This window comes from Lutra lutra, chromosome 17, assembly GCF_902655055.1.
Source record: "Lutra lutra chromosome 17, mLutLut1.2, whole genome shotgun sequence".
Lineage (NCBI taxonomy): Eukaryota > Metazoa > Chordata > Mammalia > Carnivora > Mustelidae > Lutra > Lutra lutra.
Genome location: NC_062294.1, coordinates 32,890,451 through 32,903,170, shown reverse-complemented (window position 1 = coordinate 32,903,170; position 12,720 = coordinate 32,890,451). Strand labels below are relative to the sequence as shown.

General features: G+C 62.0%; 1 protein-coding gene across 11 annotated transcripts in view; it reads left to right on the top strand.

The window, feature by feature from the left end:
• ADCY7 (adenylate cyclase 7) overlaps positions 1 to 12,720 on the top strand; it is a 54,002-nt gene that overhangs the window by 33,065 nt on the left and 8,217 nt on the right. For 10 of the 11 annotated variants that reach the window (XM_047710028.1, XM_047710024.1, XM_047710025.1 and 7 more), the window contains 12 exons: positions 672 to 783; positions 3,436 to 3,563; positions 3,739 to 3,897; positions 4,129 to 4,261; positions 7,283 to 7,474; positions 7,611 to 7,645; positions 8,135 to 8,218; positions 8,627 to 8,699; positions 10,158 to 10,255; positions 11,031 to 11,115; positions 11,449 to 11,574; positions 12,443 to 12,535. In XM_047710028.1, coding sequence (XP_047565984.1) covers positions 672 to 783; positions 3,436 to 3,563; positions 3,739 to 3,897; positions 4,129 to 4,261; positions 7,283 to 7,474; positions 7,611 to 7,645; positions 8,135 to 8,218; positions 8,627 to 8,699; positions 10,158 to 10,255; positions 11,031 to 11,115; positions 11,449 to 11,574; positions 12,443 to 12,535 — 1,318 coding nt within the window. The remainder of the gene's footprint in view (positions 1 to 671; positions 784 to 3,435; positions 3,564 to 3,738; positions 3,898 to 4,128; positions 4,262 to 7,282; positions 7,475 to 7,610; positions 7,646 to 8,134; positions 8,219 to 8,626; positions 8,700 to 10,157; positions 10,256 to 11,030; positions 11,116 to 11,448; positions 11,575 to 12,442; positions 12,536 to 12,720) is intronic. The other variant, XM_047710030.1, reaches the window with a different exon arrangement.

The following is a 12,720-nucleotide window of genomic DNA, read 5'->3' as shown; positions in this document are numbered from 1 at the left end:
TCCAGTAGTCCCCTAAAACGGTAAAACTCTGTGCCTAAGTATGACTTTGGGGAAAAAAGGGGTCCTTTTGGGTGATTCTCCAGGGGGCCCAGGTTCCCTTGAAAGAGGTGATGTCTTCAGTCCTTGTGAATTGAAGGGGCTATGGCCGCTTACTGGAAGGCCTCAGCCTCAGGGACCCGGAGGTGCAGGTGCTGTGAGCTGCTTGCTCCGAGCTCACGGACTCCGGAGCTGGGAGACTTGGCGCACGTTGTGGCTCTGGTTTCCATCAGGCTCCAACCAGGCCTCAGTTTGCTCATCTGTGGGATGGGAGTCCTTGCAGGGGAGTGTCAGACGTGGAGCCCAGCTCAGGGGAGCATGGAGTTGCGTCTTGCCACGAGGTTGAGTTCTGAAGATGTGAGGAGGGAGAAGGACGTTCTGAGGCACCATTGTCCTGCAGTCCACAGTGATGGGGGGCCTGGGACTGGCGGTTCTCAACGGCCCTGCAACTCTGGGCTGCTGCCTTTTGCCTTGATGCCAAGCTTCTGGAACGTTCCTTTATCCTTATGGCCTGGAGCTTCTCTCCCATCCATCTGGAGGCTGAGGGGTGGCTGGGGCGATTGGGGTCAGGCAGGTGTTCAGGGGCTCCCCGGTGCCTGGCGCTGACCCTCCACCACCCCCCGGCCCTCCCCCAGCATCCTTTATGCTGACATCGTGGGCTTCACGCAGCTGGCCAGCGACTGCTCCCCCAAAGAGTTGGTGGTGGTGCTGAACGAGCTCTTTGGCAAGTTTGACCAGATCGCCAAGGTGAGCCTGCAGGCCTTCGTGCCAGTGCCTGGTCCCTGGGAGTGGCGTGTGCCCAGGGCTGTGCTGCGATGGGCGTGTGGAGGCCCAGGCCGAGCTTCAGAGGTTAGCAACTGCTTCCGAGCGGCCCACAGTGGAAGTGAGGTCGTGTGGTGGCTGCGGCAGCCCGAACCCTGTCCCCAGAGAGTGAGGCCAGTTTGGAGACTGCCGGGACGCGTGGGGGCATGCATAGGGGCTCAGGCGCTGTGGGGGGGGGCTTGCTCAGGAAGGCTGCCTGGAGGAGTTGCCTCCATCTCACTGCCCAAGGGCAGCAGAAGCCGGGTTTGGCAGGGAGCTGGGGAGGGCTGTGCAGGGCTGTGCCTTCCGACAAGACCTCCGGTGGACCACATGCACATTAAAGTTTGAGAAGCCTGAAGGGAGATGCTGCGAGGAAAAGGAGCAGTTCTGGGCAGAGGGAAGAGTGAGTGCAAAAGACTGGGGGAGAAAGAAATCTCTGGGGCCCTTGGCGTGGACGCGGCCCAGCATGACTGGGTGGAGTATGAGGGGAGCCAGGGGTCGGGGGTCAACATGCAAGGATTTAGGGCTGAGGAGAGGAGAACTTGACCTGAGGACGCTGGGGAACGTGGCAGGTGCTGAGGAGGGGAGGGCACTGGGTGAGGTGGGCTCCCGGGTCCAGCTGAGCAGGGAGAGGTCTGGAGACGGGCCGGGCTGGGCTGATCTCACGGTTTGTCTTCATGGACGGCACGGGGCCCGGGGGGTGGGGTTGGGGGCAGGGGTTGCGTGCGTGTGTATGTGTGTGTGCGCGTGTGCACTCAATAACTTATCACATGGTCCTGAGACCTGCCACGTGGCAGCCTTGAGCTCTGCGGGGGAGGGTGGGGGGGCGCTTGGGCCTACCCTCCGGTTGCTCCCAGCCTGCATGCTGTGCTTTGAAGAGGAGTGTAGGGGGCTGGGGGGCCTGGGGAGCACCTGGCCCAGCTTCAGATGCAGACGGGCTGAGCGGTGGCCGCTAAGTAGAGACCCGAGGGTTAGGATTTAAGGCCGTGACTGTCTGTGCTGGCTGCACATTCGAATCAGAGTATGAGTAAAAGCCGACACCTGTGCCCACACCTGGGTGAGTTCCGAAGCACCCCCTGGGTGCCCCCATGTGCGCAGAATCAATGCTCAGGTCCTTGGTGGGAAGCGAGTTCTGGCCCCACCCTCGGCAGACTTTCTCACAGCCGGAGCTAGGAGGGATGCTAGTTCTAGGAGGGACCGCTCTAGGAGGGATGGCCTCACCAGAGTGGCCTTCACATGGGGGTGACCAAACTCCAGGAGACCATTCCTGGCTGGGAGTGCCCCGGAGCACTGTCCCTCAGGGTATTGTGGACCGAGGGACTCAGAGGGCCTGTCTGGTCTGGAGCCTTCCTTCAGGAGCTTCCTTCAGGAGGCTTCCTTCATGACACCCCGTAAACCAGCAGGTAGAGGTTTCCAGTAGCTGGGCCATATGTGGGCTAGGCCTGGCTTCCAGTCTCACATGGCCCTTTCCCTGCCACAAAGTCCAGGGACCGGCCCTTTTCCTCTTGGTCATAGCCTTCCTTCTGTGGCAGGGGCAGGAGGTAGGCCTTTTGTATGGATGGGGAGAGGGAGGCTTTCGGGCGGGCCTCCATGAGGCGTAGGGCTATGGCCGGGAGCGGGCCTGGAGCTGGCATGGAGCCCCTTCTTCAGGGTCCCTAACTCCCCACCCCCAAGCCTTGGTATGTGTGGCCACCTTTGCCAAGGGCTGCCAGAGGGCCTGGTGACCACAGTACTACCTCAGATGGAACATCAGATAACCTGTGTGGGCCCCTCTCCCCCTCAGGGGCATTTTCCTATGTGGCCCCAGCCTCAGTGTTTGGTTCCATCTTTCTGTTCTCTCCCCGCTCCCCAGACCCTGCCGGTCTGCATCCCTGGTCGCTTGGCCGTTTCTCCCCTTGTCTTGTGGCACTGGCCTTCATATCCTCTACTTACTCCACTCTAGCTGCATAGACTGCTTGTTGGGTCTCAAACAGCTTTCTGACCACAGGGCCTTTGCACATGCTGCACCTTTCATCTGCCTGGAACGCTCTTCCTCAGATACTGGTGTGGCTTCTTCCCTCAGTTCCTTGGGGTCTTTCCCAAATGTTTCCTTTTCTGGGAGGCCTTCTCTGGCCTCCTGGAGCTTCCTGTCTCCTCCTGCCCCTCATTTGCCTCCTCAGTACTTATCAGTATCAGGTGTCTCTGGGTTTTATTTGTCTAGTTTAGCATCTAACTACCACTGGTGTGTGAGCCGCATATTGTAGGGAGCTTTGTTTTGCTCACTGCTGTGTGCTGGTGCCTGGGGCAGGGCCGTGTGCTCAGTACACATTTCAACACTACAAGACTGAATGAAGCCAGGACAGCACTCCCGCAAGGGGCACTCCGGTGGCCATCCCTAGTAACACTCACTGTAGCCCTTGGTGTTTGCTTAGAGACCTCCTTGTCCCCCAGTGCTTTTCCCAGGCCTGGAAGCAGCTCCTGGTGGCTGGTCACCTGGAGGAGGCCTCGGGCTAGGAAGGAGCATGGCTCTCCCTGAAGGGTGCAGGGAGGTGGCCAGCACACACGGACCCCAGGTCGTAGCTGTGTGCCGACCAGGCCGCTGCTTGCCCTGCCCTGTAGGCCAATGAGTGTATGCGGATCAAGATCCTGGGCGACTGCTACTACTGCGTGTCGGGTCTGCCTGTGTCCCTGCCCACCCATGCCCGGAACTGCGTGAAGATGGGTCTGGACATCTGCGAGGCCATTAAGTAGGTACCATGGGCGGGTGCGGGGTCCCATCCCCATCACAGACCCCTTCGCTTCCCAGGGGATTGTGTTGTACCTACTTTGCAGATGAGGAAGCTGAGGCTCGGGGTGCATGTGGCTTGCCTGGGTCCCTCCTCAGTCCTGGGTGGGATGGGGTGATGGGACTGCTCTGCCCAGGCAGGTGCGAGAGGCCACGGGTGTGGACATCAGCATGCGTGTGGGCATACACTCGGGGAATGTGCTGTGTGGGGTCATTGGGCTGCGCAAGTGGCAGTACGATGTGTGGTCCCACGACGTGTCCCTGGCCAACAGGATGGAGGCGGCTGGAGTCCCTGGGTAAGGCTCAGGGGGACAGTGGCGGGATTGGGGGCCATGGGCTGACTCTGGGTTGGGGGAGGGGGAAGTGAGCGGTTGATCACGGTGAAGTCAGAGAGGGGCGCCATGACCTCGTGTCGGGGAAGCGAGGCGGGGCTCTGGCGGGCTTGGCCCTGTGTGCTGTGCACCCCCCGGGCGGGTGCTGGCCTTCTCTGGGCTCTGCTGCTCTGACTCGGGGCTGGGGTCCCTCAGCCGGGTGCACATCACAGAGGCGACGCTGAAGCACCTGGACAAGGCGTATGAGGTGGAAGACGGGCACGGGCAGCAGCGGGACCCCTACCTAAAGGAGATGAACATTCGCACCTACCTGGTCATCGACCCCCGGGTACGAGGGGCAGTGGGGGGCTGACAGGGGCCCGGGATGTGCTAGGGAGTCCACGGAGGGAGGGTTTTCCTCTTCTAGGCTGTAGAGAGGTAGGGAAGAGGCCCGCCTGGAGTGGGAGTGGGAGTGAGCTCCCCATCACTGAGTGTGTTCCGGGCGCCACAGCTTCTCTGGGCCCTGGTGAGATTGGAGTAACAGTAGTGCTACCTCAAGAGGAGGAGGAGCTCGCATCAGCCAGGCTCTCACCACGAACTGGGCGCCTCATGAACATTCTAGAAATGATAGTCACACAGTTTGTTTTCCTGGATGGTACCACTCATTTCCCGCATTTTGAAAAGACACTTTTGTCAGACTTGCTTTGGGTAAGACTCTGGAGAAGGAGGCAATGGCCAGGGGACCACGGGCCAGGAGCCTCGGGGGCGTGTTGTGGGCTCTGCCTCCTGGGGGTGGTCGCCTGGTGGGCCGACACCTCCACCTGCTTGGAGGCCCTACTTTCGTCAGGACCCCATGGGGGACACAGCTTCTGGGTTGCTCTGAGGCTGGCGGGCCCTGGCCCTGCCCCTGCCCCGCGCCCACACAGCCCTGCTTTCCTGCCGTGGGAGGCCAGCTCGTCTGGCGGCCTGGGTGAATCATCCTTGGGGCTCGCTCAAGAATGTTGGCCACGAAGGGCTCTTTCCAGCTCCCTCTCGCTCTGGCCCTGGCTGTCCTTAGAGCTGGTCCTACTGCCCATCTCTGGGGGTTGTGGAGGGCCAGCCTGTGAGCCGCCCCAGCCCCCTGATGTTCCCCAGGGATAGGAACTGCCCAGGAGCCTCCCCTCCCTGGCCATGGGCTGTGGATGCTGAGTTAGCATCTGGGGAAACTCTTCCTGGGGATCTCGGGGCTGCGCCCACCCCACAGTCATGGAATACAATCCAGCCCTTCCCCCTGTACCCCACCCCTGGGCCCTGCCCTTCCTTCCCCTGAGGGCCCTTCACCCCAGCCACTGTCCCCCCCCGCTGCCCGGCTCTTCGTACTGCAGGACCCTTCTCACTGCTGCCAGCTCTGCCTGCAGCACTCTCTGTTCCCTTGCGAATGCTTCTGTTTATTTATCCTCTTTGCTCGTTCATTGTCAGTGTGAGCTCCCCGTGGGCAGGCTCAGGGCAGGGGCACCTCTTCTCTAGGCTGTAATCCCCGCACCTAGAGTAGCGCCTGGCCATGGAGCAGGGGCTCTGAGAGCGTGTGACCAGCAGAAGCAGAGCCCCAGGCCCGCAAGGCAGTAGCCGGCACGGCTCTGAGCCCTCGCTGGCAGGGCTGCCTGCTCGGCAAGGCCGCTGCAGGACCCGTGGGCAAGCTCAATTTCTGACCAACAGTGAAGAAGTTTCTAGCATGAGTGTTTTGTGTAGGATATCACCGGGCATCCTACATTTTTTTCCAGCAACCCTACCTTCCCCATCTTTGTTGAATATCATGGATTCGCATAGTTGAGAATTCCAAAGCCCAAAGCAGGTGTTGTGGACAGTTTCCCGCACGTCCTTGTCTGCAGCTGCGTTCCCTGCTGAAGTCCCGGGATGGTATGGGGAGTTTCCCTTCCACAGAGAGGTCGATGCCCGTGTGAGGAGTGGAGAGACTCTTACCCGGCCTTGCTAAGTCAAGGGTGGCATTCCCTGTGCCCGGCTGGTACCTTTCTTTCTTCACCTGATGACACAGTTTGGAGACCCGCCCTCATGTGTGCATGGAGGCCCCTGCATGTGTGCCCGGGTTGTCGACACGGTGGCCCTTCCCCAACTCTGGCCTCCCGGGGCCCGCTTCGGAACAGGTGCCTTTTCCCTCAGAGCTGATGGGTCTTTAGTGCACATTTAGGGCACAGACCCTGAACTTGAGCGGCTGGGGGCTGCGGGGGCGGAGCTGCCCACCCGTGAAGGGGAGACAGAGAAGGTGACTCCAGGGTGGGTGGCTCTCCGTGGGGCACGGCACAGCCTCGGGACCCCGGGACTCTCATGGAGGCTGCGTTCCAGCGGGTCCCGTGGGCCAGGCAGTCAGGCGCATCTCAGGGTTTAAACATGTTTCTGTCCTGAAAGGAGGCTAGAAGTTTCCGGGAAAGCTGCCGCCTGTGGCTTAGAGAGTGTTTGCGGCCCCAGATGCTGGGCCTTGTGGGTGTTTGCAGAGACCTGAGGACACAGGGACTCCTGGAGGGCGGGCACCTTCAGAGGGTGGGGGACTTGGAGATGGTTTGAGCTCGTCTCCTGTGGCTTTGGTGCTGTCTCTCTTCTCTCCTCCGTTTACAGTCCTGCCCGCCCTCCCCAGCAGGGGAAGGTCCCTTGCGGTTGCTCTTATGGCCAGGGGGTGGGGGTGGGGTGGAGTGGGGGGCATGGAACAGGCTGGGCCTCACTAACACCCCCTCCCTGACATGGCCAGAGCAGGCACAAGGCAAGTAATGGTCCCTGCTGTGATGTAGGGGCCACGCGAGTGGAACTCTCTGGAAAGCCGCCCAGGGGGTGGGGTCTCGCTTGGCCGGTGCTCTGGTTTTCTGGGTTCCCTGCCTGCTCTCCTCTTCCTCCAGCTGTTCCTTCAGGAAGGACATGTGCTGGCCACATGTGGGTGGGCTGGGTAGGATGTTTGCAGCTTTCCTGGGCGCTGTCTCCCCAAGATGTCCCCACGGGGAGCGGCCAGTGGGCTCTCAGGCCCCAAGGGGGACAGTGTTGGGTCCCACAGAGCCTCACGGGGTTGGCGGGAGCTTAGGACTTGAGCCCAATCTTTCCCTGGAGAGGTGTCTGAGGGGCTGTGCGTAGTTGTGTGTGATCCCCAATTTCCTGGTCACCTGGGAAGGACAGGCCCCAAGCCGGGTCCCCTGTAGCCCAGCCTAGGAGTGCACTGGGCCGCAGCCGAGGGGTTGCAGACCCAGCAGCGTTTCTGCCATTCTCTCTTTCCACCAGCCTGGCCAGTGCTCCAGGCAGTGGGGCATTTCATGGGGAGCAGGATGGGGGCGGGGGCCCTTCCTGAGCTGAGAGGGAAGGGGAGGGGACAGGCCGTGTCTGTGTCCTGCAGAGCCAGCAGCCACCCCCGCCCAGCCAGCACCTCCCCAAGCCCAAGGGGGACGCGGCCCTGAAGATGCGGGCATCTGTGCGCATGACCCGCTACCTGGAGTCCTGGGGGGCTGCACGACCCTTTGCACACCTCAACCACCGTGAGAGCGTGAGCAGCGGTGAGACCCCAGTCCCCAGCGGGCGGAGGCCCAAGGTAGGATACTGCTTCCCGGATTGCTTGATCCTTGCCCCCTGTGTCTGAGGGTGTGGGAGATGAGAGACCCAGTCCCGGGACAGACTCTGGGGGTCCCTCTTGGCAGAATAACTGTCCCCTCTCCCTTCCCTTCCAGACCATTCCCCTGCGGCGCCACCGGACCCCTGACAGGTACGTGCACTGTCTCCTCCTGTCAGCTGTGGCCTGCCTTCCTGGCCAAATCCTGCCTCAGTCACCCCCTTCAGGCCCACTTCCTCCAGGCAGGCTGCCCTAACTATCCTCTGTCCAGGGGTGCAGCTCGGAGGGGCTGTGGCTCAGAATCAGAACTTCACGGTCACGGAGTGCCTGTAGAGTCCCCACTGTGACGGGGGTGGTGATGTGTGTGGGGAAGCCTGCGGGTGGAGGGCAAGAGGCCTTCGAGGGCCGCCCTCTGCTCCCGGCTGGGCTGCCGGCCAGCTGGGCCTGCTGCTTGATGCTGGGCATCCATTTGCCCTCTTTGGGCCTCAGTGGGACCTACCTGTCCCTCAGCCACTCCGCACGCGGCTCCGGGCCTCCCGCAGGCATCTGGGCACCCGGACTGGGGAGCCATTTCGCATGCACTACTGCCTTTGGGCAAGTGGGCGAGGGCCTGGGGTGACACGGTTCGGGTTTCTGATCCAGGAGTTCGTCCCCCAAGGGGCGGTCGGAGGATGACTCATATGATGAGGAGATGCTGTCGGCCATTGAGGGGCTGAGCTCCACGAGGTACGACCCCGAGGCCTCTGTTCGCCCTGTACCCCCTCAGGTGGGGGTTCCCCAGATGGCCATGCCCCCCTTGTGCCTGTGTGCCTGGTGGTCCAGCTCCGACTGTGTCTGTGGTGGCTCCTAGGCCTCCCTGATGCGGCCTCCTGGGAGTGGACTTCTGTCCCCCCCCACCCCCGCCCCATCTCCCCCACCCCCTCCTCCCTTCTCCTCCTGAGGGCGGGGCCCTGCCCACTCCCCCCTTCCCCCACCTCCTTTCCCCCTCCCTCCTCCCCATCTGCTCTCCCCCCTCCTCCCCCCCCCCCCCGCCTCCTGAGGGTGGGTCCTCTCTCCTCCCCCATCTCCTCCCAAGGGTGGGCCCCCGATTTCCCCAGGCCCAATGTCTCACTGCCTGTGCCCGCCCCCGCTCAGGCCCTGCTGCTCCAAGTCCGATGACTTCTCCACCTTTGGGTCCATCTTCCTGGAGAAGGATTTCGAGCGAGAGGTGAGGGTCCCCCAGCAGCCCCAGAATAGGGGCTCTAGGCCTGGGGTGGGGTAGAGGTGCAGGCCACGGGGCAGCCGACGCTCCATGTCTGTCGTCTGCTCGGGGAGGGTGGTGGGGGATCACCCCGTTTGGCTAGGGCTGGCTTGGACCCTCTTCCTGTTGCCCTCACTCCGGGACCTGACGTGTCCCACTTGGGTTTGGGAGACCTTCGCTCCCCTCACAGGCTAGAACCTCAGCCTCAGGGGCCGGTGTGCGCCTTGGCCTGGTTCTCCCTTCTGGCTGCTACAACTACATGCTTTTGGGCTGTAACACAACTGTTTACTTATTTATTGAGGACCTACTGGTTTCTGGCTGTGTCCCAGGCACATATGTATGTCCTTGAAACCTCATATAGCTGGACAAGGTGGCCCCGAGAGGGTGGCCCCAGGCCACAGAGCTCTGGTGCTGGGACCTCTTTCCCCTCTCGGCCTCCAGGATTGGTGGTGGTGGGGGGTGTCTTTCTCTGGCTGGGGCTTCCTGAGTCCAGGGCTACCTCGGTGAGGAGCTTGGGGTCTGAAGGAAGCCTGCCCGGCAGGCCTTCCAGCAGCTGTGTGACTCCGGGCAGCCTGCTGGACTCTCTGAGCCCCAGTCTGCTCACCCGTGGCAGGAACCTTTGTGGCCCAAGGTCATGAGATTGTGCCTGGTGTAGGGGTGTAGGCAGCACGGGGTTCCCCCACCTGCTCGCGAGGAGCTTAGGCCTGGCCTTACTCCTGGGTTTGGGGGAGGACAGACCCACCACCAGCCCCAGAGTTCAGATTTGGTTCCTGTCCACAAGCTTGGGGCCATGGGCTTCTCAGGCACCTGGGAAGTAGAGTCAGAGACCTGGGTTGGGTGGGGGAGAGGAAGGGATGGGTTCTAGGCCTCAAGGAACCAAATGAAGGTCATTTGGTCATGATGATGTCCCATCATCACCTGGAACTCAAGGAGGGTGTGAGGTGTGTTTGTTTTTTTAAAGATTGATTTATTTGTTGGGGCACCTGGGTGGCTCAGTGGGTAAAGCCTCTGCCTTTGGCTCAGGTCATGATCCCAGGGTCCCGGGATGGAGCCCCACATCGGACTCTCTGCTCAGCAGGGAGCCTGCTTCCCCTGCCCCAACCCCGCCTGCCTCTCTGCCTACTTGTGATCTCTCTCTCTGTCAAATAAATAAATAAAATCTTTAAAAGAAAAAAAAGATTCATTTATTTGTTTGAGAGAGAGAATGTGTGCATGAACGAGAGGGTGGAGGACAGGGGGAGAGGGGGAAGCAGACCCCCTGCTGAGGGGGACCCTGAGATCATGACCTTAGTTCATGACCTGAGCTGAATGTTGAACTGAGGGAGCCACCCAGGTGACCCCAGGGTCAGTTTTGGTTAACTGGAGCCAGGGTGGGCTGGGAAGGGGCTGGAGCGAGTGGCCCTGACCGTCCCTGTCGCCCCCCAGTACCGCCTGGCGCCCATCCCCCGGGCCCGCCACTACTTCGCCTGTGCCAGCCTCATCTTCGTCTGCATCCTGCTGGTCCAGGTCCTGCTCCTGCGCAGGTCAGTCGGGCTGAGTGGGATGCGTGGGCCCACTGGGGTCGACCCAGGGCCCCCGGAAAACCTGCGTGCGCTGTCCGCTGTGCGCGAGGGGCTGGTGCTTTGAGTTCAGTGACCTGAGACCTGGAGTCCCAGAAACTGGACCAGGGGCTGGGCCCCCACCCCTGGGGTCATCAGTGCTTGCTTTTGATTCCATCGAACGTGCTAGTCCTGTCAAGATGCAGGCCTTCCCGACCCGAGAGCTGTGTTGCCCTGTGGGCATGTGGCCTGAGGCATTTGCTGTCCCAGAAGGATAGGCTCCCAGAATCGTAGCCACTGTCAGCTCCCTCTTAGATGTGGGAAACTGAGGCTCAGAGGGCTTTGTGCCCTATCCAGGTGCACGGCCCCTGCTGGTGGGGGGTGAACAGGGCAAGTCACAGGGAAGGAGTAAGGTCAGCTATTGGTGGATTCTAGAAGGGTGGTGAGGCCAAGGGATCCTCTCGGATTAGGGTTTAGGATGTGCTTCGTAAAGACGAGACAAGAAGAAGCCCTTCTCTGGTACTTCTGTGCCGGTCGTGGGTCTGAAGGCCCTTAAATCCGTACACCAGGCCTCGGGTGTCATGAGTGGGGCAGCTGGACCATGGTTCTCAGAGAGCCCCTTTGCTGCGTGTAGATGGGGGTCGGGGTAGGAGGCGGCCGGGAGCCGGACAGTTGGGGTCAGGGTCGGGGGGTTGGGGAGCATGCCTGCAGCTTGGCCCTGGGCAGATGGCCCCCAGAATGAGGGTTTTCTGCTCTCCAGCAGGGCTGTTCTCGGTTTGCCCTTCGGGCTGGTGGCCTGTGTGGTGGCGCTGGTGCTGGGGCTGTGCTTCGCCCATGAGTTCTTGGTGAGTGGGAGGCCCCTGGCTGGGCCCTGACCCACTGGCCCTCCACGCCCCTCCTGCCCAGGCGACAGTTTGCAGAGCACTTCTCCCAGTGATTCCACCTTCCTTGGGCTGCTGGTGGCCCCCAAGTGGCTGCGGCTGTCCCCGGGCTCTGAGGGTGGGGATGTCCCTTCTGTCTGTGCACCCCATGGGTCCTAAGCTCTGGGCACGGGGCGTGGTGGGACTGCGGACCATCCCTAGCAGAGCTCTCGGGAGCCCCCACGTCTGCTGGGCACTTGGACCAAGGGGTCCTTGTCCGTGTGTTGGCGGCGGCTACCTGACCCCACGACTCCACAGAGGTGCTGCCCGGCCCGAGGGGTGTTGCAGGCCATCTCTGAGAGCGTGGAGACCCAGCCCCTGCTGCGTTTGTCCCTGGCCGTCCTGACTATTGGCAGCCTGCTCAGTGTCGCCATCGTCAACCTGGTGAGTTCTGGGGGTGGGTGGGGACAGTGAGCCCTGGGGAGGAGCCTGCCGGCCTGGGTGTGCTCCCTGGGGGGAGGGAGCCAGTCCTTGACCCTGGGCACCTTCAGGCTCGGGAATCCCACAGTCCCCCGCCTGAGGGCTGTGTCTGGTGTAGCTCTGCAGGGCCCCGGGGGCAGGCTCCCCAAGGCCCCCAGAGGCCCGCCTGGGCTCCTTCCCTTTCGCTTTTCACATGAGGACCCAGGGTCCCCAGAGAGCTGATGTGGCTGGCCCCTCCAAGGACGGGATGTCTTGAACCATCGGTGTTCTTGGCTTCCTCTGCCTTCTTCATCCTGGGGAGGCCGTGGCTTAGTCTCTCTGAGACTGTTCCCTCTTGAGGGGCGAGTGGCCCCAGGCACCGGCTGGGAGGACTTGAGCCCCTGCTTCTTAGGCCTGGCTCGTGTGCTCAGTGCTGCAGACAACATGTGTCCCTGCTGGTCCTCCCAGCTCTGACCTCTCGAGTCAGGGGCTCTCTGTGGCTCTGAGACCCTGTGTTACCTTTGGAGAAGGGGGCTCACTGACCATGCTGATCCCAGCTTCTCCCCTGCCCTCCCCCCAGCCCCGAATCGGCCTCCGATGCTCTGGTGACGGTGCACACGGGGCTTCATTTTGCAGCCTCCTCTGCCCCAGACCCCTCCCCACCTCGAAGCTGATGCCCGTGGAGGAGGGGCGGGGCGCTTTGGCCACTCCTGGAGCGGGTCTGGCACGAGATGCTCATGCCGCTCGTGAAGGCCTCGGGCCCCTGCTGACCCCTGGCCCTGCTCAGCCCAGGAAGGTCCTGGAATCCCAGGTCCCTGGGCTCCCCACTCACGGTGACCTGTCTCCTCTGTAGCTGCTGATGCCTTTTCTGGCCCCAGAGCTGCCTGAGGGCAACCAGACAAGCCCAAGCCCGATGGATGTGGGCAACACGTGTGAGCCCCTCCTGGTGAGTGTGGGCTGGGCTGGGCCCTGGTTCAGACCCCTGGGTCCTGTGTGCCCTGAGATGGTCCTGCTCTTGCACAGTGCTCTGCCTGAGTGCCTGAGGCCCCGCTGCGGGAGAGCAGAGTCCAGCCTTTCCCAGGAGGTGGGGAGAGTAAGGTCCAGACAGGGTCAAGGTGGCCTCTGGTCCTG